Here is a 25,277-nt window from a genome sequence, read left to right as displayed (position 1 = left end):
GTCGGAGCTGCACGCCAGTCAACAGTCGTCGGAGCTGCACGCCAGTCAACAGTCGTCGGAGCTGCCCGCCAGTCAACAGTCGTCGGGGCTGCCCGCCAGTCAACAGTCGTCGGGGCTGCCCGCCAGTCAACAGTCGTCGGAGCTGCCCGCCAGTCAACAGTCGTCGGAGCTGCCTGCCAGTCAACAATCCTCGGAGCTGCCCGCCAGTCAACAGTCGTCGGAGTGGCCAGACTGCGCTGAACTGCCGGAGTGGCCAGACTGCGCTGAACTGCCGGAGTGGCCAGACTGCGCTGAACTGCCGGAGTGGCCAGACTGCGCTGAACTGCCGGAGTGGCCAGACTGCGCTGAACTGCCGGAGTGGCCAGACTGCACTGAACTGCCGGAGTGGCCAGACTGCGCTGAACTGCCGGAGTGGCCAGACTGCCCTGAACTGCCGGAGTGGCCAGACTGCCCTGAACTGCCGGAGTGGCCAGACTGCCCTGAACTGCCGGAGTGGCCAGACTGCCCTGAACTGCCGGAGTGGCCAGACTGCCCTGAACTGCCGGAGTGGCCAGACTGCCCAGACTGTCCCGAGTTGCCAGACTGCCCAGACTGTCCCGAGTTGCCAGACTGCCCAGACTGTCCCGAGTTGCCAGACTGCCCAGACTGTTTTTGTCGTAGTTCATTCTTTGTTATTTTTGTACGTTCATTTTGGAAAGTTAAATAAACATCAAGATGAGCCTGCACATACCTGCTGCGTTTTGGTCCTCCTTAACCGACGACAACCGTGACACGCATGCTCTGTGTATGATATTACAGACTGGGTCAGGGAGACTGGGTCAGCGCATTCTCTTAGTATGCGTCCTGATAATCCGTCTAGCCCTGAGGCCTGGTGAATGTTAACCTGTTTAAAGGTCTCACTCACATTGGCTACGGAGTGCGAGATCACACAGCCGTCTGGAACAGCTGGTGCTCTCATGCATGGTTCAGTGCTGCTTGCCTCGAAGCGAGCATAGAAAGAATTTGGTAGGCTTGCGTCACTGGGCAGCTCGCAGCTGGATTTGCCTTTGTAATTCGTGATAGTTTGCAAGCCCTGCCAAATCCAACGAGTGTCAGAACCGGTGTAGTGGGATTTTATCTTAGTCCTGTATTGACATTTTGACAGTTTGATGGCTCGTCGGAGGTCGCAGCGGGATTTCTAATAAGAGCCTGGATTAGTGTCCTGCTCCTTGAAAGCGGCAGCTCTAGCCCTTTAGCTCAGTGTGGATGTTGCCTGTAATCCATGGCTTCTGGTTGTGATATGTACGTACGGTGAAGCCAGTGAATGATGTGGTAAACTCCACAATGTTATCGGATGAATTCCGGAACGTATTCCAGTCTGTGCTAGCGAAACAGTCCTGTAGCTGAAAATCCGCTTCATCGGACCACTTGTACTTCCTGTTTGAGTTTTTGCTTGTAAGCGGGAATCAGGAGGATAGAGTTATGGTTAGATTGGCCAAATGGAGGGCGAGGGAGAGCTTTGTATGCATTTCTGTGTGTGGAGTAAAGGTGATTTAGAGTTTTTTCCCCTCTGGTTGCACAAGTGACATGCTGGTAAAATTGCTGATGCTGATTCCAGTTTCCCTGCATTAAAATCATCAGTCACTAGGAGCACATTTTCTTGTTTGCTTATGGCCCGATACAGCTCGTTGAGTGTGTTCTTAGAGCCAGCATCGTGAGGTAATCTAACTCAAGCTAGCAAAACCTTGAGACTTCCTTAACATTAGAGATCGCTCACCAGCTGCTGTTAACAATCCCCAGAGCTGACAAGGTAAAAGTCTGTCATTCTGACCCTGAACAAGGCAGTTAACCCACTGTTCCCCGGTAGGCCGTCATTGTATATAAGAATTTGTTCTTAACTGACTTGCCTAGTTAAAATAAAGGTTAAATAAAATGTAAAATAATAACAGAGACACACACCTCGCCCCCTTATCCCAAGCTGCTGCCGTTCGGTCTTGACGATGAATTAGAAAAACCAGCTAAAAACCTGAATATTATACATGTCCTTGTTCAGCCATGACTCTGATAAATATAGGATATTACAGTTCTTCAGGTCCCGTTGATAGGATAGTCTCAAACTTTGTGATTGTACGTTTACCAATAGAATGGAGTATAGAGTCGGTTTATTTAGTCACAGACTAGTCACGTCAGGGAGCACGCGCGATTGCTTCTCTTGCACTGTCTCATCCTCTTTCGAGTCACGGGGATTAGGGCCTGGTCTGTAATGAATAGTACATCCACAGCTGTCGACTTGTTGAAGTAGAAATCTTCATTCAAATCGAGGTCCCTGTTCTGATGTCCAGAAGCTGTTTTCTGTCATAGGAAATTATGGCAGACATATTATGTTCAAAAAAGTTAGTACAGTGGATTTACGCGCCCGTGCATCATAGGTTACATTTATATTAATAAAATCTGAACGGTACATTTTAGAAACGTACTGTTTTTCCGAGTTCCAAGTTGATTTGAAAACGGCATAACAGAAAGTACATTTGTGATTGTTAGTTTCATTCCGTAAGCCTCAGTGAGTCAGCACATCCGTGACGGAGAAATATTATGTTTTTGTTTGTTATGTGCATGAAGAAATATGGAAAGTATATCGTTCACCACTAAACAAACGTGAGACGTGACTTTGACGAGCAGCGAGGCTGAAGGCGATGATCTGATCAAGACAGTTTTCTTATTATGATGAACTGGATGAAATTCATTGTGAATGAATTGTTAGCAGGCCTATTTTATAATTGTGGTATAATTTGGATAAAATGTACTGTGTGATAACCCATTGGCTATTTGATTTATTTAAAAACATTTAATCTTTACTGTGTTGATAATGGTAACATTCAAGTCATTTAATTATTTTACTGTTTTGATAGCATAACGGTAAAGTTGCTGTTTATTTATTTATTGATAAATATACACATTTGGTGATACAGGGTTTATTTTATGTTAAGACAGGCTACATCATGATAGGCTACATCATGACAGGCTACATCATGATAGGATACATCAGGGTAGGGTAGTGATGTCATTATAGGGTATTGTGATGTCATTATGGGGTATTGTGATGTCATTATAGAGTATTGTGATGTCATTATGGGGTATTGTGATGTCATTATGGCGTATTGTGTGTAGATTTATGAGGAAAAACAAACTATTTAATCCATTTTAAAATAAGGCTGTAACGTAACAAAATGTGGAAAAAGTCAAGTAGTTTGAACACTTTTTGAAGACACTGTATGCAGAGTTTGTTGTAGATGATGTAGCAGTTGGTCACAGCAATGTCAATAAAATGGAGATTAAAACCGTTCTGTGATGCACAGAGTAGTACTGTGGTCTGAATACTTTCCAAATGCATTGTATTTCCCTGAGGTGCAATAGACATGAAGGCCAGTAGATGGGGACCTAGTTCCACTAGTGACTGTGGGATCACTGGGGTGACCCTCTGAGACATGAGGAATTGCTTTCACCTGTGTCATAACGCGAGAGCCAGACATGGCAATACTGTGTGATTGGGTTTTTTGTTCTGTTCTAAAACAGATGTGGGCAGTAGTCCCAAATATGTATGTAGTTGTTTATTTCATTGATGTCTTTGCCCCCAAAACACTGGTACAGTAATTCTCAAGACCCGGGGGAACCACAATCTGGATTATGGATTGTAGTGCTTTTCACAACAAAAGACAAAGAATTTCAACGTGTGTTTTTTTAAAAATATTTTGTTTTGCCTTTATGGCGGTAGGTAGTCTTGGAGCGTTGGGCCAGTATCCGCAAGGTCTCTGGTTCAGATCCCCAAGTCCCCTAGCCGAATAGGTGAACAATCTGTCTGTACCATGGCACTTAACCCTAATAGCCGAGGGTGTCTCAATGGCTGTGAAAAAATATATATATATCAAATTCGCACTTATACAGCTGTGAAATAGGACAAATCTAATTATTATCACTCATATAAGTGTCTCAAAAGTTTGTTTTGACGTTATATTTCTGAATCAATAAATCTAAAATACTTGATGGGGCCTATTACAGAAATATCTATAGAAGCCAAAATGTCAAGGTAGTGAAATAAACGGTAAAATGTCCTTAAAATGGCAGCTATTCTCTACAGCGCCAACCTTAACGTAACCCTCGTTCCTAACTCTAAACTTAATGAATTTCAACAACTATTCCTACACTTAAGTTTCCGTGACAACATATATTTCCCCAAGCACTACTACCATTGGACATCCTGTACCTGTAAGATGTCTCTGGAGAGATTTTTGAGGCCTTTGGGTTGCAGGATGGTCAGGTGGAGAAAGTTACATCCTGATTTGTCCTTTATGTTCACGTTGGCACCTGAAAAAGACACACACACACACACACACACACACACACACACACACACACACACACACACACACACACACACACAGATGACACACACACACACACATGACACACACACACACACAGACACACACACACACACACACACACACAGATGACACACACGACACACACACACACACACACACACACAGACACACACACACACACACACACACACACAGACGACACAGACGACACACACACAAACAGACACACACACACACTCACGACACACACACACACACACACACACACAGACACAGACACACACAGACACACACACACACACACACACACACAGACACAAACAGACACAAACAGACACACACACACACACACACACACACACACAGACACAGACGACACACACAGACACAGACGACACACACACACACACACACACACACGACACACACACACACACACACACACACAGACACACACAGACACACACACACACACACACAGACGACACACACACAAACAGACACACACACACACACTCACGACACACACACACACACAGACACACAGACACACACACACACACACACACACACACACACAGACACAAACAGACACAAACAGACACACACACACACACACTCACGACACACACACACACACACAGACAGACACACAAACACACACTTCAAAATCTGAGTTTGATCCACAGACATGTTGAATTTTAATTCAGTTATTGTACCATGTAGTCCCACCTGCAACCCTGTGCATGTGACCATTAAACACTCTGAATCTGTAACAGCTGACCTTTGGACAGCAGAAGAGCCACAGTTCTCCAGGCTCCACAGTTAGTAGCCAGCAGCAGTGGGGAAAGACCTTTACAGTCTATGTAGTCAATGTCTGCACCCTGTCAACACAGAATTCAATACAGTTGAGTCCCAAATGGCAACCTATTCCCTATATAGTGCACTACTTTTGACCAGTGCCCCTGGTCAAACAGGTCTTATAGGCCCTGGTCAAAACTAGTGCACTATACAGGAAAGAGGGTGCCATTTGGAAAGAAAATATTGCTATACAGTTACAGTAGCTCAAACCGGCACCTTATATGGGGTAGTTTATGGGCCATATTCTTGTAGTGTGTTTACCTTTGAAATTAGGTGTCCGCCAACTCTGGTGTGTGTGTGTGTGTGTATATGTGTTTGAGTGCTTGTGTACTGTATTTACCTTTGAAATTAGGTGTCCACCAACTCTGGTGTGTGTGTGTGTGTGTGTGTGTGTGTGTGTGTGTGTGTGTGTGTGTGTGTGTGTGTGTGTGTGTGTGTGTGTGTGTGTGTGTGTTTGAGTGCTTGTGTACTGTATTTACCTTTGAAATGAGGTACTCCGCCAATTCTGTGTGATCAAATATAGTTGCCCTGGAAAAATAACATACATTATATCACAGCTATAAACAGGCTCTTGTTTGCTTACGCTGCCCTTTGCCCAATATACAATGCCTTCAGAAAACATTTAGTTTTTCCACATTTTGTTACAGTACAGCCTTATTCTAAAATGGATAAATATATATATTTTTTAAACTCTGATAACTACACATACAGTTGAAGTCTGTACTTTACATACACCTTAACCAAATACATTTAAACTCAGTTTTTCACAATTCCTGACATTTAATCCTAGTAAAAATTCCCTGTTTTAGGTCAGTTAGGATCACCACTTTATTTTAAGAATGTGAAATGTCAGAATAATAGTAGAGAGAATGATTTATTTCAGCTTTTATTTCTTTCATCACATTCCCAGTGGGTCAGAAGTTGACATACACTCAATTAGTATTTGGTAGCATTGCCTTTAAATTGTTAAACGTGGGTGTCACGTCCTGACCAGTATAAGGGTTATTTGTTATTGTAGTTTGGTCAGGACGTGGCAGAGGGTATTTTGTTTATGTGGTTCGGGGTGGTGTTTTATGTAGTAGGGTGTTTGATTTATTATTTCCGGGTTTTTGGGGTTATGTTCTAGGTTTGTATTTCTATGTGGTCTCTAGTCTTTTGTATTTCTTTGTCTAGTTTATTGGGGTTGGACTCTCAATTGGAGGCAGGTGTTTTCTAGATGCCTCTGATTGAGAGTCCTATAACTGGGTATGTGTTTGGTTAAGTGTTTGTGGGAGATTGTTTCTTGTTTTGCATGTGTGAGCCTGACAAGACTGTTTTGTTGTTCGTGAGTTCTTCGTTTTTGTTATTTTGGTGTTCTCTTTAGTTTAAAATAAATACAAGATGAGCACATTCCTGCTGCGTTTTGGTCCTCCATTCCCGACGACAACCGTTACAGTGGGTCAAACCTTTCGCTTGGGTGAATTTTGGCCCATTCCTCATCAGACCACAGGACATTTCTCCAAAAAGTACGATCTTTGTCCCCATGTGCAGTTGCAAACTGTAGTCTGGCTTTTTTAATGGTGGTTTTGGAGCAGTGGCTTCTTCCTTGCTGAGCGGTCTTTCAGGTTATGTCGATATAAGACGCGTTTTACTGTGGATATAGATACTTTTGTACCTGTTTCCTCCAGCATCTTGACAAGGTCCTTTGCTGTTGTTCTGGGATTGATTTGCACTTTTCGCACCAAAGTATGTTTACCTCTAGGAGATAGAACGTGTCTCCTTCCTGAGTGGTATGATGGCTGCGTGGTCCCATGGTGTTTATACTTGCGTACTATTGTTTGTACAGATGAACGTGGTACCTTCAGGCGTTTGGAAATTGCTCCCAATGATGAACCAGACATGTGGAGGTCTACAATATTTTTTCTGGGGTCTTGGCTGATTTATTTTGATTTTTCCATGATGTCAAGCAAAGAGGCACTGAGTTTGAAGGTAGGCCTTGAAATACATCCACAGGTACACCTCCAATTGACTCAAATTATGTCAATTAGCCTATCAGAAGCTTCTAAAGCCATGACATAATTTTCTGGAAATTTCCAAGCTGTTTAAAGGCACAGTCAACTTAGTGTATGTAAACTTCTGTCCCACTGGAATTGTGATACAGTGAATTATAAGTGAAATAATCTGTCTGTCGGAAAAATGACTTGTGTCATGCACAAAGTAGATGTCCTAACCGACTTGCCAAAACTATAGTTTGCTAACAAGAAATTTGTGGAGTGGTAGAAAAACAAACAAGTTTTAATGACTCCAACCTAAGTGTATGTAAACTTCCAACTTCAACTGTATATATATTTAACCCGATAATTACAAACTGAAAATAGTTTTTTAGAAATGTTTGCAAATGTATTAAAAATTAAAAACAGAAATACCCTACTTACATAAGTATTCAGACCCTTTGCTATGAGCCTCGAAATTGAGCTCAGGTGCATCCTGTTTCCATTGATCATCCTTGAGATGTTTTTACAACTTGATTAGAGTCCATCTATGGTGAATTTAATTGATTTGACATGATTTGGAAAGGTACACACCTGTCTGTATAATGTCCCACAGTTGACAGTTTATGTCAGAGCAAAAACCAAGCCATGAGGTCGAAAGAATTGTCCTTAGAGCTCTGAGACAGGATTTTGTCGTGGCACAGATTTGGGGAAAGGTACCAAATAATTTCAGCACCACCGAAGGTCCCCAAGAACACAGTGGCCTCCATCATTCTTAAATGGAAGACTTTTGGAACAACCAAGACTCTTCCTAGAGCTGGCCACCCGGCAAAACTAAGCAATCGGGGGAGAAGGGCCTTGGTCAGGGAGGAGACAAAGAACCCGATGGTCAATTTGACAGAGCTCTAGAGTTCCTCTGTGGAGATGAGAGAACCTTCCAGAAGGACAACCATCGCTGCAGTACTCCACCAATTAGGCCTTTATGGTAGAGTGGCAAGATGGAAGCAACTCCTCAGTTAAAGGCACATGACAGCCTGCTTGGAGTTTGAAAAAGGAACCTAAAGAACTCTCAGAACATGAGAAACAAGATTCTCTGGTCTGATGAAACCAAGATTCAACTCTTTGGCCTGAATACCAAGTTTCACGTCTAGAGGAAACCTGGCACCATCCCTACGGTGAAGCATGGTGGCGGCAGCATCATGCTGTGGGAATGTTTTCAATGGCAGGGACTGGGAGACTTGTCAGGATTGAGGCAAAGATGAACGGAGCAAAGTAGAGAGAGATCCTTGATGAAAACCTGCTCCAGAGCGCTCAGGACCTCAGACTCAGGTGAAGGTTCACCTTCCAAAAGGACAATGACCCTAAGTACAAATCCAAGACAACATAGTAGTGGCTTCGGTAACAAGTCTCTGAATGTCCTTGAGTGGGCCAGCTTGAACCCGATTGATTGTCTCTGGAGAGATCTGAAAATAGCTGTGCAGCGACATTCCCCATCCAACCTCACAGAGCTTGAGAGGATCTGCAAATACAGGTGTGCCAATCTTGTAGCGCCATACCCAAGAAGACTCGAGGCTGTAATCGCTGCCAAAGGTGCTTCAACAAAGTACTGAGTAAAGGGTCTGAATATTTATGTAAATGTAATATTTCCATGTAACATTTCAGTTTTTTTTATTTTATAATTTAATTTTCCAAAAACCTGTTTTTGCTTTGTCATTATGGGGTATTGTGTGTAGATTGGTATTGTGTGTAGATTGATGAAGGGGGAAAAAAACAATTTAATCCATTATAGAATAAGGTTGTAACGTAACAAAATGTGGAAAAAGTCAAGGATTCTGAATACTTTCCAAAGGCACTCAATAAAAATGTTAATGCAACAATTTCAAAGATTTTACTGAGTTACATTCCAATAAGGAGATCAGTCATATTAAATAAATGCATTAGTCCCCAAATCTATGGATTTCACTTGACTGGGCAGGGGTGCAGCCATGGGTGGCCTGGGAGGGCATATGTCCATCCACTTGGCAGCCAGCCCCCCCCCCTGACGATCCCACAGGTCAAGAAGCCAGATGTGGAGGTCCAGGTCCAACGTGGTCTGCGGTTATGAAGCCGGTTGGACGTACCTTCTCCACTGCCGCCAATGTGTATAGGGATGTGCTCCCTCTGTTAAGTCCACAATCAGCTCCTTTGTTTTTTTTCTACATTGAGGGAGAGGTTATTTTCCTGGCACCTCTCCACCAGGGCCCTCACCTCCTCCCTGTAGGCTGTCTCGTCATTGTTGGTAATCAGGCCTAATATGGTTGTGTCCTTTTTAAACCTGATGACTGAGTTGGAGGCGTGTGTGGCCACACAGTCATGGGTGAACAGGGAGTAAAGGAGGGGGCTGAGCACGCACTCTTGAAGGGCCCCTGTGTTGAGGATCAGTGAAGTGGAGGTGTTGTTTCCTACCTTCACCACCTGGGGGCGGCCCATCAGGAAGTCCAGGACTGGGTTGCACAGGGCAAGGTTCAGACCCAAGGCCACAAGCTTAATGATGAGCTTAGAGGGTACTATGGTGTTGAAGGTTGTGCTTTAGTCAATGAACTGCATTCTTACATAGGTATTCCTCTTGTCCAGATGGGATAGGGCAGTGTGCAGAGTGATGGTGATTGCATCGTCTGTGGATTGATTGGGGCGGTAAGCAAATTGAACTGGGTCTAGGGTTGCAGATAAGGTTTTTTTCCAGGAGGTTTTAATCCAGGGTCGTCCAGAAGACGGAAAGGAAGCGAGGGCAAGGCTTTAAAAGTCAAAGTTCATAGTCCAGGGGTCAGAGTATCCAATGATTCAGTACATCCTATATGGTCTAAAGTGGCTTCCTCCACTCACCTCCTTTCCTTGAAGTGGCTTCCTCCACTCACCTCCTTTCCTTGAAGAGGCTTCCTCCACTCACCTCCTTTCCTTGAAGAGGCTTCCTCCACTCACCTCCTTTCCTTGAAGTGGCTTCCTCCACTCACCTCCTTTCCTTGAAGAGGCTTCCTCCACTCACCTCCTTTCCTTGAAGTGGCTTCCTCCACTCACCTCCTTTCCTTGAAGAGGCTTCCTCCACTCACCTCCTTTTCTTGAAGAGGCTTCCTCCACTCACCTCCTTTCCTTGAAGTGGCTTCCTCCACTCACCTCCTTTCCTTGAAGTGGCTTCCTCCACTCACCTCCTTTCCTTGAAGAGGCTTCCTCCACTCACCTCCTTTCCTTGAAGTGGCTTCCTCCACTCACCTCCTTTTCTTGAAGAGGCTTCCTCCACTCACCTCCTTTCCTTGAAGTGGCTTCCTCCACTCACCTCCTTTCCTTGAAGTGGCTTCCTCCACTCACCTCCTTTCCTTGAAGTGGCTTCCTCCACTCACCTCCTTTCCTTGCTCTGTACTGATCTTTAGAACTAGACAGGTAACAGCCCAGGCCTGGTAGAATATTGACATGTTCATTCTAACTAATTCTCTTTCTGTGCTATGGACTACATTACATAATGGCCAGTTTATTAGATTGATCAATGTAGATATGAAGTTAATAGGATAACGAGGGTTTGATTTTCCATTGACTTCAAACAGGATTTGTTTAACGGGTTCATATTTGTTAGCTGAAGAATACAGTGTAAAACAGCTAAATATTTAAAAAGCTGTACTTTTTCCAGTGTACTTACTGTAGCTTCCAGTGCCAACACACATAGCTGTTAGATACAGAGGGGATGTGAGACTGAGGCATATCTTTATGATCACTAATATTAAAAAACCAGTCATGACAAACTCTCTTCACATTGCCTTTTTCTATGTATCATTCCATTTTTTTATGATGGTAGTTATGATGTGGGTATTAACCAGGTGTTGCCGAGTCATTTCCCCTCTTTACACACACACACACACACGATCACTGCAGTTACCGTGGTTACTGGTCATAAAGACAAAGGACAAGCGGTACAACTAGGACTTGCATCCTAAATGGCACACTACGGTTCTAGTCAAAAGTAGTTCACTAAACAGGGAACAGGGTGCCTTTTTAGGGCACGAACATAGGTATTAGGCGAGTTGTGAGGTCACAGCCCATTACGCTGTGATTAAATGTTTCCTTTTTTTTAAAACATTTGTCACGAGCAAACGTTGTTCTGACTCCTGAACGACGTTTGGTTCTGTTGACAATAGAATGGAATGTCTGGATGTCTGGTTATCATGAATAATTTTTTTACAATTTTATTTCACCTTTATTTAACCAGGTAGGCAAGTTGAGAACAAGTTCTCATTTACAACTGCGACCTGGCCAAGATAAAACAAAGCAGTTCGACAACATACAACAACACAGAGTTACACATGGAGTAAAACAAATATACAGTCAATAATACAGTAGAAAAATAAGTCTATATACAATGTGAGTAAATGAGGTGAGATAAGGGAGGTAAAGGCAATAAAAATGCCACGGTGGCAAAGTAAATACAATATAGCAATTAAAAAACACTGGAATTGTAGATTTGCAGTAGGTGAATGTGCAAAGTAGAAATACTGGGGAGCAAAATAAGTAAATAAATAAATACATGAGTCTAATAAATATATGAACAAAATAAGATTAAAATGGATGAAAGAAAGTCTCCCACCTGTGTAGAGGTGTCTGGCAGGCTCCATCAGGCAGGTTAATGATGCTGTCCAGTCGGATGTAGGAGGACAGAATCAGTTTAACTGCCTCTGTAGCTCCCTGGGAACAGGCAAGGTGCAGCGCTGTGGACCCGTCCACCTGGAGTACAGTACACAGACACAGATACAGACACACACACAAACACAGACACAGACAAACACAAACACACACACACAGACACACACACACACACAGGCAAACACAGACACCGACACACAGACACAGACACCGACACACACAGACACACACACAGAAACAGACACAGGTTAAGTATATCATGGAATTTCACACACAGAAATGTGACAAACATTTCAGAAAACACAGACCTATTTTCCATGTTTCTACTTGTGTATGTGTAACCATGCACGCTACAGTACCACCCATAGACATAGAGGGAAGAGATAGTCAAATAGACACAGGCATCTCCGGTGGGATGTACAGCGTATGTCCCAGAGACACGTATGTCCCAGAGACACGTATGTCCCAGAGACACGTATGTCCCAGAGACACGGGGTAATACAAGCATTTTAATGAGATATGCATGAATGGCAGGAACGGAGCAAAGGTCACTGTCCTCACTTCCACACCACATACAGAACAGTACAGGAAGTGGAGGTCAGTACAGTACAGGAAGTGGAGGTCAGTACAGTACAGGAAGTGGAGGTCAGTACAGGAAGTGGAGGTCAGTACAGGAAGTGGAGGTCAGTACAGGAAGTGGAGGTCAGTACAGTACAGGAAGTGGAGGTCAGTACAGTACAGGAAGTGGAGCTCAGTACAGTACAGGAAGTGGAGAACAGTACAAGAAGTGGAGATCAGAACTGGAAGTGGAGGTCAGTACAGTACAGGAAGTGGAGCTCAGTTCAGTATATTAATAAGTGGAGGTCAGTTCAGTACATTAATAAGTGGAGGTCAGTACAGTACAGGAAGTGGAGGTCAGTACAGTACAGGAAGTGGAGATCAGTACTGGAAGTGGAGGTCAGTACAGGAAGTGGAAGTTATTATTATCTGGGGCTATTACTGTCTCTCTGGACTCTCTAGACTTCTCGTCCTGCCTCTGAACTGAAAATGCGTCCTTAATGGCACCCTATTCCCTTTAATGTGCACTTATGCACAAGTGCAGATAAGACCTTCGTCTAAAGTAGAGCACTATATAGGGAAAAGATCCTAAGGACATCCCTTGGCTATGAAGTGGTCTACATGTGCAAAGAAAAATCCCCTACTGTAAGTAGAATTCTATTTACAATTATTTTTCAAAAGTGGGAGAAATAATTATCACAAACCGAAGAATCTTCATGATTTGTGTCATCCGTGTGATAGCTACTACATTTGGGAAACGTTTTTGATCATTTATTGTACTTAGACTGACTGAAATGTGGCTGTAGTTGGGATATATAGGGTGATATTGATTCAAATAATGGTGACTGAAACAACCACATGATCCCGTCTTTATTTTTTTTTTATTTAATCTTTATTTAACCAGGCAAGTCAGTTAAGAACAAATTATTATTTTCAATGATGGCCTACCGGGAAACAAGGGCAGAACGACAGATTTGTACCTTGTCAGCTCAGGGATTTAAACTTGCAAACTTTCAGTTACTAGTCCAACGCTCTAACCACTAGGCTACCTGCTGGTTACTAGTCCAACGCTCTAACCACTAGGCTACCTGCTGGTTACTGGCCCAACGTTCTAACCACTAGGCTACCTGCTGGTTACTGTCCCAACGCTCTAACCACTAGGCTACCTGCTGGTTACTAGTCCAACGCTCTAACCACTAGGCTACCTGCTGGTTACTAGCCCAACGCTCTAACCACTAGGCTACCTGCTGGTTACTGGCCCAACGTTCTAACCACTAGGCTACCTGCTGGTTACTGTCCCAACGCTCTAACCACTAGGCTACCTGCTGGTTACTGGCCCAACGCTCTAACCACTAGGCTACCTGCTGGTTACTAGTCCAACGCTCTAACCACTAGGCTACCTGCTGGTTACTGGCCCAACGCTCTAACCACTAGGCTACCTGCTGGTTACTAGTCCAACGCTCTAACCACTAGGCAACCTGCTGGTTACTGTCCCAACGCTCTAACCACTAGGCTACCTGCTGGTTACTAGTCCAATGCTCTAACCACTAGGCTACCTGCCACCCCATCTTAATGTACCTGTTGCTGGTCGATCTTGGCTCCTTTGTGGATGCAGAACTCAATGATGTTCATGTTGCCTCCCCAGACCGCCAGGTGAAGCGGACTACTCCACGACTTATCCAGGAAGTTAATGTGTTCCTCTATTGAATGACCCATCTCCTCTCCTGGAAAAGAAAACCAGTTATGTATGACCCCCCTGGACAGGATGTTACATACAGAGGACTCATCATCTACAGTGGTTTCCTCTCCTCGTCTCCTTTCCTTGAATAAGGACTATTGAGACCTAAGTGGACAGATGTATTGAGTTGAATTTCTGAAGCGTTACGGTATATCCTGTTCAAATGAATAACTCAAAACGTTGTTGTGTTTGGTTTCACAGTGTAATGTAAACTAGGGTGACAACTGAACAAACACGTGAGACTTCTAACTCAACTCATTTCCCCTTAGTCATGCCATCTGTGGAGATCTGGCTAAGCCTGGCCTTAAAGCATGTCAATTCCCATTTCGTCCAAAACTGACAACGACAGAAGCTTTACAAATATTTTTCTGTTGTACTAAACACATCAATGTCCTGTTATGAATGACTCAGCTGCAGACCTCCCAGGTTAGGTAAACAGTGTGTCTGTGCTGAGGTCTCTGGTTGTGTGGCTCCTTAGATGACCATTTAGGCACCAAATGGCTCCCATGTATCAGTAACAAAGATCCTGTATACTGACACAAAATGGCCACTGTGTATCATGTCTTGTTCAAGAGAACTTGGAAACTCTGAAATTTCCGACTTGGAAACTTGTAGAAAAATTAGGTCAGATTTTCCCACTAAGAAAGTATCAGAATCAACCAATAATACACTGTACACCAATTAAATTACATTTGATTTGGACAAAGATGGTAACATTGGTAAGGGGGTATTAGCCTGTTTGTGCTATCATGCAATCATGCTAACATGCTAACATGCTAACATGCTAACATGCTATCATGCTATCATGCTATCATGCTAACATGCTAACATGCTAACATGCTATCATGCTAACATGTTTGGCTTGACAAGGACAGCGTTGGAATTGACAAAAGCTCACAGACAGATCTGGGACCAAGCTAGTAATGGATGAGAAGGGAAACTTACAATTGTAAAGTGCTTTTTTTTTACACCCATAGACAAGTGTAGCATCCTATACAAATCCTTTATTCTCCTCATCATAATGCCATACCAGCTTTGAGGATGACATCCATGGCCTTCTTTGAGCCTGCGAAGGCAGCTGCGTGGATAGCATAGTGTCCCAGTTTGTTCTGACTGGAGAGCCGCGCCCCATGCCTCAGCTACAGTGCAGGGATAGGACGCATACGGGCAGAGTCAGGAGTTTTTGATAAAGCATTGACACAAAGCAGAATTGTGACAGTTAATAATACTGTATTGGTAACATCTAAATTCTAGGAGAGACTGGAAGCTGTGTGCGTTATTCTAATTCTTGGTTATAAACATTATACATATTTTGTATACATTCTCTCATGAAAACAGGATTATTGAGTATTGTTTGACATTAATTGTACAATAGGCTATGTATGTGTACTGTATACACTTACAGACACTTAAACCTATATTAGTTCATTCGATAGCATTTTTAATGAAGTATGTACAATGTTTTATAACGTCCTTTATATTGCTTATGATATACGTAGAGAGAGGGAGGGAGGGGAGGAGAGGAGAGAGAGAGAGGGGAGGAGAGAGAGAGAGGGAGGGAGGGGAGGAGAGAGAGAGGAAGGGGAGGAGAGAGAGAGAGGGGAGGAGAGAGAGAGGGAGGGAGGGAGGAGAGACAGAGAGGGAGGGAGGGGAGGAGAGAGAGAGGGGAGGAGAGAGAGAGGGAGGGAGGGAGGAGAGACAGAGGGAGGGAGGGAGGGAGGGGAGAAGAGAGAGAGAGGGAGGGAGGGAGGGAGGGAGGAGAGAGAGAGAGAGAGAGAGTGGGAGGGAGGGAGGGAGGAGAGACAGAGAGAGAGGGAGGGAGGGGAGGAGAGAGAGAGGGAGGGGAGGAGAGAGAGAGGGAGGGGAGGAGGGAGGGGAGAAGAGAGAGAGAGAGGGAGGGAGTGAGGGAGGGAGGGAGGGAGGAGAGAAAGAGAGAGGGAGGAGAGAGAGACAGAGAGACAGAGAGGGAGGGGAGAAGAGAGAGAGAGGGAGGGAGTGAGGGAGAGAGGGGAGGAGAGAGGGAGGGGAGGAGAGAAAGAGAGAGGGAGGGGAGAAGAGAGAGTGAGGGAGGGAGGGAGGGAGTGAGGGAGGGAGGAGAGAAAGAGAGAGGGAGGGGAGGAGAGAGAGAGAGGGAGGGGAGAAGAGAGAGAGAGGGAGGGAGTGAGGGAGAGAGGGGAGGAGAGAGGGAGGGGAGGAGAGAAAGAGGGAGGGAGAGAGGGGAGGAGAGAGAGAGAGAGGGAGGGGAGGAGAGAGAGAGGGGAGGGGAGAGAGAGAGGGGAAGAGAGAGAGAGGGAGGGAGGGAGGGAGGAGAGACAGAGAGAGAGGGAGGGAGTGAGAGAGAGGGAGGGAGGGAGGGAGGGAGGGAGGGAGGGAGGGAGGGAGGGAGGGAGGAGAGAAAGAGAGAGGGAGGGGAGGAGAGGGGGAGAAGAGAGAGTGAGGGAGGGAGGGAGGGAGGGAGGGGAGGAGAGAGAGAGGGGAGGAGAGAGAGAGGGGAGGAGAGAGGGAGAGAGGGAGGGGAGGAGAGAGAGAGGGGAGGAGAGAGAGAGGGGAGGAGAGAGGGAGTCGGGGAGGGGAGGAGAGAGAGAGAGGGGAGGGGAGAGAGAGAGGGGAGGAGAGAGAGAGAGAGGGAGGGGAGGAGAGAGAGAGAGAGAGAGAGAGGGGAGGAGAGTATAGTGTTCCTCTCACCAGTATAGAGAGGGCCTCAGTATTATTGATGAAGCAGGCTAACATGACAGGAGTGTTGCCAAGACCTCCTTCTAGGTTAGACCCTGTCTTATAGTGAGACAACAGGAGCTGGGAGAAACAACACACACACATACATTAATAATGAAACCTTATGTGATATGAAGTAATGAATGAATGAATTAATTAATTAAATTGTATTTGTTCACCAACAGCAGCTGGGGAAACAACAACCTTCTGTGATACATATCTGTCTTTGTCTCTTTCTACTCCCTGCCACAGGGACACAGGGACACAGGGACACAGAGACACAGAGACACAGAGACACAGGGACACAGAGACCACAGAGACACAGGGACACAGGGACCACAGGGACACAGAGACCACAGAGACACAGGGACACAGAGACACAGAGACACAGGGACACAGAGACACAGAGACACAGAGACACAGGGACACAGAGACCACAGGGACACAGAGACACAGGGACCACAGGGACACAGAGACCACAGAGACACAGAGACACAGAGACACAGGGACACAGAGACACAGAGACACAGGGACACAGGGACACAGAGACACAGGGACACAGAGACACAGGGACCACAGGGACACAGAGACCACAGAGACACAGAGACACAGAGACACAGGGACACAGGGACCGCTGCAATTCTCACCCCCAGAACAGACAGTAGAAATGCTGACAAGGTCCTAGAGTCAGGGGAGGCTCAGCCTCATTAACCTTCATCACCAAGCTTGGCTTTGGGTGACCAGATTCTGTTTTGTAAGCCATATCTATCGTCTCTTACTCTGGCACAACCTTGGGTTACCAGATGCCTCTTACCCACTAGAGTAACCCACGAACTCGCCAGATGCTCTCTCTTACCCCCACGTGTCTCTATCCAGGGTGACCTAATCGATTACATTCATCCACTCATATCTATTCACATGTCTTGGATCCATTGGCCGTTAGCTCTGGGTTACCAGATGCCTCGTACCCTCAACAAATGGCCCACACACTCAGCTTCAGCTGTTGTTTAGGACAGGGGTGTCAAATCATAGGATCCAGCCCGCGAAGGGGCACCAATCCGGCCCATGGGTGATTTGATATGGGAATGATAGAAGGTGATAGTTGTGCCTGGCGAGTTGCTGACGCCAAACCCGTGATGGCTGACCATATGATGGCCGGCCATATGATGGCCGACCATATGATGGCCGACCATATGTTGGCCGACCATATGATGGCCGACCATATGTTGGCCGACCATATGATGGCCGACCATATGATGGCCGACCATATGATGGCCGACCACATGATGGCCGACCACATGATGGCCGACCACATGATGGCCGACCACATGATGGCCGACCACATGATGGCCGACCACATGATGGCCGACCACATGTTGGCCGACCACATGATGGCCGACCACATGTTGGCCGACCACATGACGGCCGACCACATGACGGCCGACCACATGACGGCCGACCATATGTTGGCTGACCACATGAGTCAAACACACCTTATCCATGGCTTTCTCCTGGGCGGGACATTATCATAGAACCTTGGGAGCGCGTACCCCATTGTGAGATGGGAAGACAGATTGAAACGCTTGAATTGACTAATTCCATTTTACTGTGTGAATTAAATTGTCTTGTCTGGTTTGTTTCAAAGTTCATCAAGATCTATTATATTCAGTTTCTTGATAATGCCGATCTTCCAATTGGCTCATACACCCTCCCCTCTTTTCCCCTGTAACTGTTCACCAAGCAGTTGCTGTAAATGAGAATGTGTTCTCAGTAAAACTTCCCTGGTAAAATAACATACTCACAGATAAGAAAGCTGGAGTCAGGGAGAAGAAAAAAAATACTGAAACTGGCAGGGGACTGTTTTGTATATTTTTTTTGATGGTGAGGAAATATTTTAAAAAATCAGTGTAGCCCTCCGGTCAATGTTGAATACGGAATGTGTGCCCTGCAGCTAAATGAGTTTGACACCGCTGGTTTAGGACAAGGTGGGAAATGAAAAGGCCATGGTGAGGCAATAGGGGGTGTTGGAGGAGTTGGTGGGGCAGGTAAGGGCAGGTAGTTTGGTGGGGCAGGTAAGGGCAGGTAGTTTGGTGGGGCAGGTAAGGGCAGGTGGTTTGGTGGGGCAGGTAAGGGCAGGTAGTTTGGTGGGGAAGGTAAGGGCAGGTAGTTTGGTGGGGCAGGTAAGGGAAGGTAAGGGCAGGTAGTTTGGTGGGGCAGGTAAGGGAAGGTAAGGGCAGATAGTTTGGTGGGGCAGGTAAGGGAAGGTAAGGGCAGGTAGTTTGGTGGGGCAGGTAAGGGAAGGTAAGGGCAGGTAGTTTGGTGGGGCAGGTAAGGGAAGGTAAGGGCAGATAGTTTGATGGGGCAGGTAAGGGAAGGTAAGGGCAGATAGTTTGATGGGGCAGGTAAGGGAAGGTGGTTTGGTGGGGCAGGTAAGGGCAGGTAGTTTGGTGGGGCAGGTAAGGGCAGGTGGTTTGGTGGGGCAGGTAAGGGCAGGTAGTTTGGTGGGGAAGGTAAGGGCAGGTAGTTTGGTGGGGCAGGTAAGGGAAGGTAAGGGCAGGTAGTTTGGTGGGGCAGGTAAGGGAAGGTAAGGGCAGATAGTTTGGTGGGGCAGGTAAGGGAAGGTAAGGGCAGGTAGTTTGGTGGGGCAGGTAAGGGAAGGTAAGGGCAGATAGTTTGATGGGGCAGGTAAGGGAAGGTAAGGGCAGGTAGTTTGGTGGGGCAGGTAAGGCTAGGTAATTTGGTGGGGCAGGTAAGGGAAGGTAAGGGCAGGTAGTTTGGTGGGGCAGGTAAGGCTAGGTAGTTTGGTGGGGCAGGTAAGGGAAGGTAAGGGCAGGTAGTTTAGTGGGGCAGGTAAGTGCAGGTAGTTTGGTGGGGCAGGTAAGGGCAGGTAGTTTGGTGGGGCAGGTAAGGGAAGGTAAGGGCAGGTAGTTTGGTGGGGCAGGTAAGGGAAGGTAAGGGCAGATAGTTTGGTGGGGCAGGTAAGGGAAGGTAAGGGCAGGTAGTTTGGTGGGGCAGGTAAGGGAAGGTAAGGGCAGGTAGTTTGGTGGGGCAGGTAAGGCTAGGTAATTTGGTGGGGCAGGTAAGGGAAGGTAAGGGCAGGTAGTTTGGTGGGGCAGGTAAGGCTAGGTAGTTTGGTGGGGCAGGTAAGGGAAGGTAAGGGCAGGTAGTTTAGTGGGGCAGGTAAGTGCAGGTAGTTTGGTGGGGCAGGTAAGGGCAGGTAGTTTGGTGGGGCAGGTAAGGGAAGGTAAGGGCAGGTAGTTTGGTGGGGCAGGTAAGGCTAGGTAGTTTGGTGGGGCAGGTAAGGGAAGGTAAGGGCAGGTAGTTTAGTGGGGCAGGTAAGTGCAGGTAGTTTGGTGGGGCAGGTAAGGGCAGGTAGTTTGGTGGGGCAGGTAAGGGAAGGTAAGGGCAGGTAGTTTGGTGGGGCAGGTAAGGCTAGGTAATTTGGTGGGGCAGGTAAGGGAAGGTAAGGGCAGGTAGTTTGGTGGGGCAGGTAAGGCTAGGTAGTTTGGTGGGGCAGGTAAGGGAAGGTAAGGGCAGGTAGTTTGGTGGGGCAGGTAAGGGCAGGTAGTTTGGTGGGGCAGGTAAGGGCAGGTAGTTTGGTGGGGCAGGTAAGGGAAGGTAAGGGCAGGTAGTTTGGTGGGGCAGGTAAGGCTAGGTAGTTTGGTGGGGCAGGTAAGGGAAGGTAAGGGCAGGTAGTTTAGTGGGGCAGGTAAGTGCAGGTAGTTTGGTGGGGCAGGTAAGGGCAGGTAGTTTGGTGGGGCAGGTAAGGGAAGGTAAGGGCAGGTAGTTTGGTGGGGCAGGTAAGGGAAGGTAAGGGCAGATAGTTTGGTGGGGCAGGTAAGGGAAGGTAAGGGCAGGTAGTTTGGTGGGGCAGGTAAGGGAAGGTAAGGGCAGGTAGTTTGGTGGGGCAGGTAAGGGAAGGTAAGGGCAGATAGTTTGATGGGGCAGGTAAGGGAAGGTAAGGGCAGGTAGTTTGGTGGGGCAGGTAAGGCTAGGTAATTTGGTGGGGCAGGTAAGGGAAGGTAAGGGCAGGTAGTTTGGTGGGGCAGGTAAGGCTAGGTAGTTTGGTGGGGCAGGTAAGGGAAGGTAAGGGCAGGTAGTTTAGTGGGGCAGGTAAGTGCAGGTAGTTTGGTGGGGCAGGTAAGGGCAGGTAGTTTGGTGGGGCAGGTAAGGGAAGGTAAGGGCAGGTAGTTTGTGGGGCAGGTAAGGGCAGGTAGTTTGGTGGGACAGGTAATGTGTTCTTCCGGTCCGGAGTGAGCAGTCGCACTTCGCTTCGCTCCACAGGTAATATTACACTTCTTTACATTACAACGGTTTGGTTTGTTTGATCTGAGCAATTTTTTCTTAGCTATCAAAGATAATTGTGTAGTTTAGAGTAATTAGAGTAATTATCGAGGCCAGCTATTTTTTTCGTCCTCCTAACGTAGTCAACACTGCTAGCTGCTAGCTGCTAACTAGTCAACACCGCTAGCTAGCCAACCGTTACCGACTAGCAGCTCTGTAGATACTAATACATTACAACGGAACGATTTGACTAGTGCAGTGTTAGCTAGCTAGCTACATAGCGGTCTTTGTCATAGCTTGATAATTGTGTAGTTTAGTAATTATCGAGGTTAGCTAGGTTAGCTAGCCAGCTATTTCCGTCCCCCGCGACGCCATTGTTCCATACCTAGCCATACCTAGCCAACTATTACCGACGAGCAGCATTGTAGAAACTAAATACATTACAAAGGAACGTCTTGATAAGTGTTATGTTAGCTAGCTACAAAGTTGCTTTTGTATAATAGCCAACCTCTACCGACTAGCAGCACTGTAGAAACTATTACATTACAACGGAACGATTTGACTAGTGCAGTGTTAGCTAGCTAGCTACATAGCTGTCTTTGTCATAGCTTGATAATTGTGTAGTTCAGTAATTATCGAGGTTAGCTAGGTTAGCTAGGTTAGCTAGCCAGCTATTTCCGTCCCCCGCGACGCCATTGTTCCATACCCAGCCAACTATTACCGACGAGCAGCATTGTAGAAACTAAATACATTACAAAGGAACGTCTTGATTAGTGTTATGTTATGTTAGCTAGCTACAAAGTTGCTTTTGTATAATAGCCAACCTCTACCGACTAGCAGCACTGTAGAAACTATTACATTACAACGGAACGACTTGATTAGGGTAGTGTTGTGTTAGTTAGCTAGCATTTTCGTCATTTTAGTCAATAAGATTTTCGCAACGTAGCTTAACTTTCTGAACATTCGAGGCGTGTAGTCCACTTGTCATTCCAATCTCCTTTGCATTAGCGTAGCCTCTTCTGTAGCTTGTCAACTATGTGTCTGTCTATCCCTGTTCTCTCCCCTCTGCACAGGCCATACAAACGCTTCACACCGCGTGGCCGCTGCCACTCTAACCTGGTGGTCCCAGCGCGCATGACCCACGTGGAGTTCCAGGTCTCCGGCAGCCTCTGGAACTGCCGGTCTGCGGCCAACAAGGCTGAGTTCATCTCAGCCTATGCTACCCTCCAGTCCCTAGACTTCCTGGCGCTGACGGAAACATGGATTACCACAGATAACACTGCTACTCCTACTGCTCTCTCCTCGTCTGCCTACGTGTTCTCGCATACCCCTAGAGCATCGAGCCAGCGGGGTGGTGGCACTGGAATCCTCATCTCTCCCAAGTGGACATTCACTCTTTCTCCCCTGACCCATCTGTCTATCTCCTCATTTGAATTCCATGCTGTCACAGTTACCAGCCCTTTCAAGCTTAACATCCTTATCATTTATCGCCCTCCAGGTTCCCTTGGAGAGTTCATCAATGAGCTTGATGCCTTGATAAGTTCCTTCCCTGAGGATGGCTCACCTCTCACAGTTCTGGGTGACTTTAACCTCCCCACGTCTACCTTTGACTCATTCCTCTCTGCCTCCTTCTTTCCACTCCTCTCCTCTTTTGACCTCACCCTCTCACCTTCCCCCCCTACTCACAAGGCAGGCAATACGCTTGACCTCATCTTTACTAGATGCTGTTCTTCCACTAATCTCATTGCAACTCCCCTCCAAGTCTCCGACCACTACCTTGTATCCTTTTCCCTCTCGCTCTCATCCAACACTTCTCACTCTGCCCCTACTCGGATGGTATTGCGCCGTCCCAACCTTCGCTCTCTCTCTCCCGCTACTCTCTCCTCTTCCATCCTATCATCTCTTCCCTCTGCTCAAACCTTCTCCAACCTATCTCCTGATTCTGCCTCCTCAACCCTCCTCTCCTCCCTTTCTGCATCCTTTGATTTTCTCTGTCCCCTATCCTCCAGGCCGGCTCGGTCCTCCAATCCTGCGCCGTGGCTCGACGACTCACTGCGAGCTCACAGAACAGGGCTCCGGGCAGCCGAGCGGAAATGGAGGAAAACTCGCCTCCCTGCGGACCTGGCATCCTTTCACGCCCTCCTCTCTACATTTTCCTCTTCTGTCTCTGCTGCTAAAGCCACTTTCTACCACTCTAAATTCCAAGCATCTGCCTCTAACCCTATGAAGCTCTTTGCTACCTTCTCCTCCCTCCTGAATCCTCCTCCCCCTCCTCCCCCCTCCTCTCTCTCTGCGGATGACTTCGTCAACCATTTTGAAAAGAAGGCTGATGACATCCGATCCTCGTTTGCTAAGCCAAATGACACCGCTGGTCCTGCTCACACTGCCCTACCCTGTGCTTTGACCTCTTTCTCCCCTCTCTCTCCAGATGAAATCTCGTGTCTTGTGACGGCCAGCCGCCCAACAACCTGCCCGCTTGACCCTATCCCCTCCTCTCTTCTCCAGACCATTTCCGGAGACCTTCTCCCTTACCTCACCTCGCTCATCAACTCATCCTTGACTGCTGGCTACGTCCCATCCGTCTTCAAGAGAGCGAGAGTTGCACCCCTTCTGAAAAAACCTACACTCGATCCCTCCGATATCAACAACTACAGACCAGTATCCCTTCTTTCTTTTCTCTCCAAAACTCTTGAACGTGCCGTACTTGGCCAGCTCTCCTGCTATCGCTCTCAGAATGACCTTCTTGATCCTAATCAGTCAGGTTTCAAGACTGGGCATTCAACTGAGACTGCTCTTCTCTGTGTCACGGAGGCTCTCCGCACTGCTAAAGCTAACTCTCTCTCCTCTGCTCTCATCCTTCTAGACCTATCTGCTGCCTTTGATACTGTGAACCATCAGATCCTCCTCTCCACCCTCTCCGAGCTGGGCATCTCCGGCGCGGCCCACGCTTGGATTGCGTCCTACCTGACAGGTCGCTCCTACCAGGTGGCGTGGCGAGAATCTGTCTCCGCACCACGTGCTCTCACCACTGGTGTCCCCCAGGGCTCTGTTCTAGGCCCTCTCCTATTCTCACTATACACCAAGTCACTTGGCTCGGTCATATCCTCACATGGTCTCTCCTATCATTGCTACGCAGACGACACACAATTAATCTTCTCCTTTCCCCCTTCTGATAACCAGGTGGTGAATCGCATCTCTGCATGTCTGGCAGACATATCAGTGTGGATGACGGCTCACCACCTCAAGCTGAACCTCGGCAAGACGGAGCTGCTCTTCCTCCCGGGGAAGGACTGCCCGTTCCATGATCTCACCATCACGGTTGACAACTCCCTTGTGTCCTCCTCCCAGAGTGCTAAGAACCTTGGCGTGACCCTGGACAACACCCTGTCGTTCTCCACTAACATCAAGGCGGTGACCCGATCCTGTAGGTTCATGCTCTACAACATTCGCAGAGTACGACCCTGCCTCACACAGGAAGCGACGCAGGTCCTAGTCCAGGCACTTGTCATCTCCCGTCTGGATTACTGCAACTCGCTGTTGGCTGGGCTCCCTGCCTGTGCCATTAAACCCCTACAACTCATCCAGAACGCCGCAGCCCGTCTGGTGTTCAACCTTCCCAAGTTCTCTCACGTCACCCCGCTCCTCCGCTCTCTCCTCTGGCTTCCAGTTGAAGCTCGCATCCGCTACAAGTCCATGGTGCTTGCCTACGGAGCTGTGAGGGGAACGGCACCTCCGTACCTTCAGGCTCTGATCAGGCCCTACACCCAAACAAGGGCACTGCGTTCATCCACCTCTGGCCTGCTCGCCTCCCTACCTCTGAGGAAGCACAGTTCCCGCTCAGCCCAGTCAAAACTGTTCGCTGCTCTGGCACCCCAATGGTGGAACAAACTCCCTCACGACGCCAGGACAGCGGAGTCAATCACCACCTTCCGGAGACACCTGAAACCCCACCTCTTTAAGGAATACCTGGGATAGGATAAAGTAATCCTTCTACTCCAGTGGAACAACCACTATTGTAAAGTGGTTGTTCCACTGGATATCATAAGGTGAATGCACCGATTTGTAAGTCGCTCTGGATAAGAGCGTCTGCTAAATGACTTAAATGTAACTGTAAATGTAAGGGTTAGG

General features: G+C 47.1%; 1 protein-coding gene across 1 annotated transcript in view; it reads right to left on the bottom strand.

The window, feature by feature from the left end:
* Positions 1-25,277, bottom strand: part of LOC115149106 (transient receptor potential cation channel subfamily A member 1) — a 70,796-nt gene that overhangs the window by 28,021 nt on the left and 17,498 nt on the right. The window contains exons 5-11 of the mRNA XM_029691635.1: positions 16,839-16,946; positions 15,184-15,292; positions 13,994-14,139; positions 11,802-11,938; positions 5,702-5,750; positions 5,146-5,245; positions 4,241-4,341 (exon numbers count right to left, since the gene is read on the bottom strand). Of these exons, the coding sequence (XP_029547495.1) occupies positions 4,241-4,341; positions 5,146-5,245; positions 5,702-5,750; positions 11,802-11,938; positions 13,994-14,139; positions 15,184-15,292; positions 16,839-16,946 (750 nt within the window). The remainder of the gene's footprint in view (positions 1-4,240; positions 4,342-5,145; positions 5,246-5,701; positions 5,751-11,801; positions 11,939-13,993; positions 14,140-15,183; positions 15,293-16,838; positions 16,947-25,277) is intronic.

The sequence above is a fragment of the Salmo trutta genome, chromosome 2 (assembly GCF_901001165.1).
Source record: "Salmo trutta chromosome 2, fSalTru1.1, whole genome shotgun sequence".
NCBI lineage: Eukaryota > Metazoa > Chordata > Actinopteri > Salmoniformes > Salmonidae > Salmo > Salmo trutta.
This window is presented reverse-complemented; position numbering and strand designations above follow the sequence as displayed.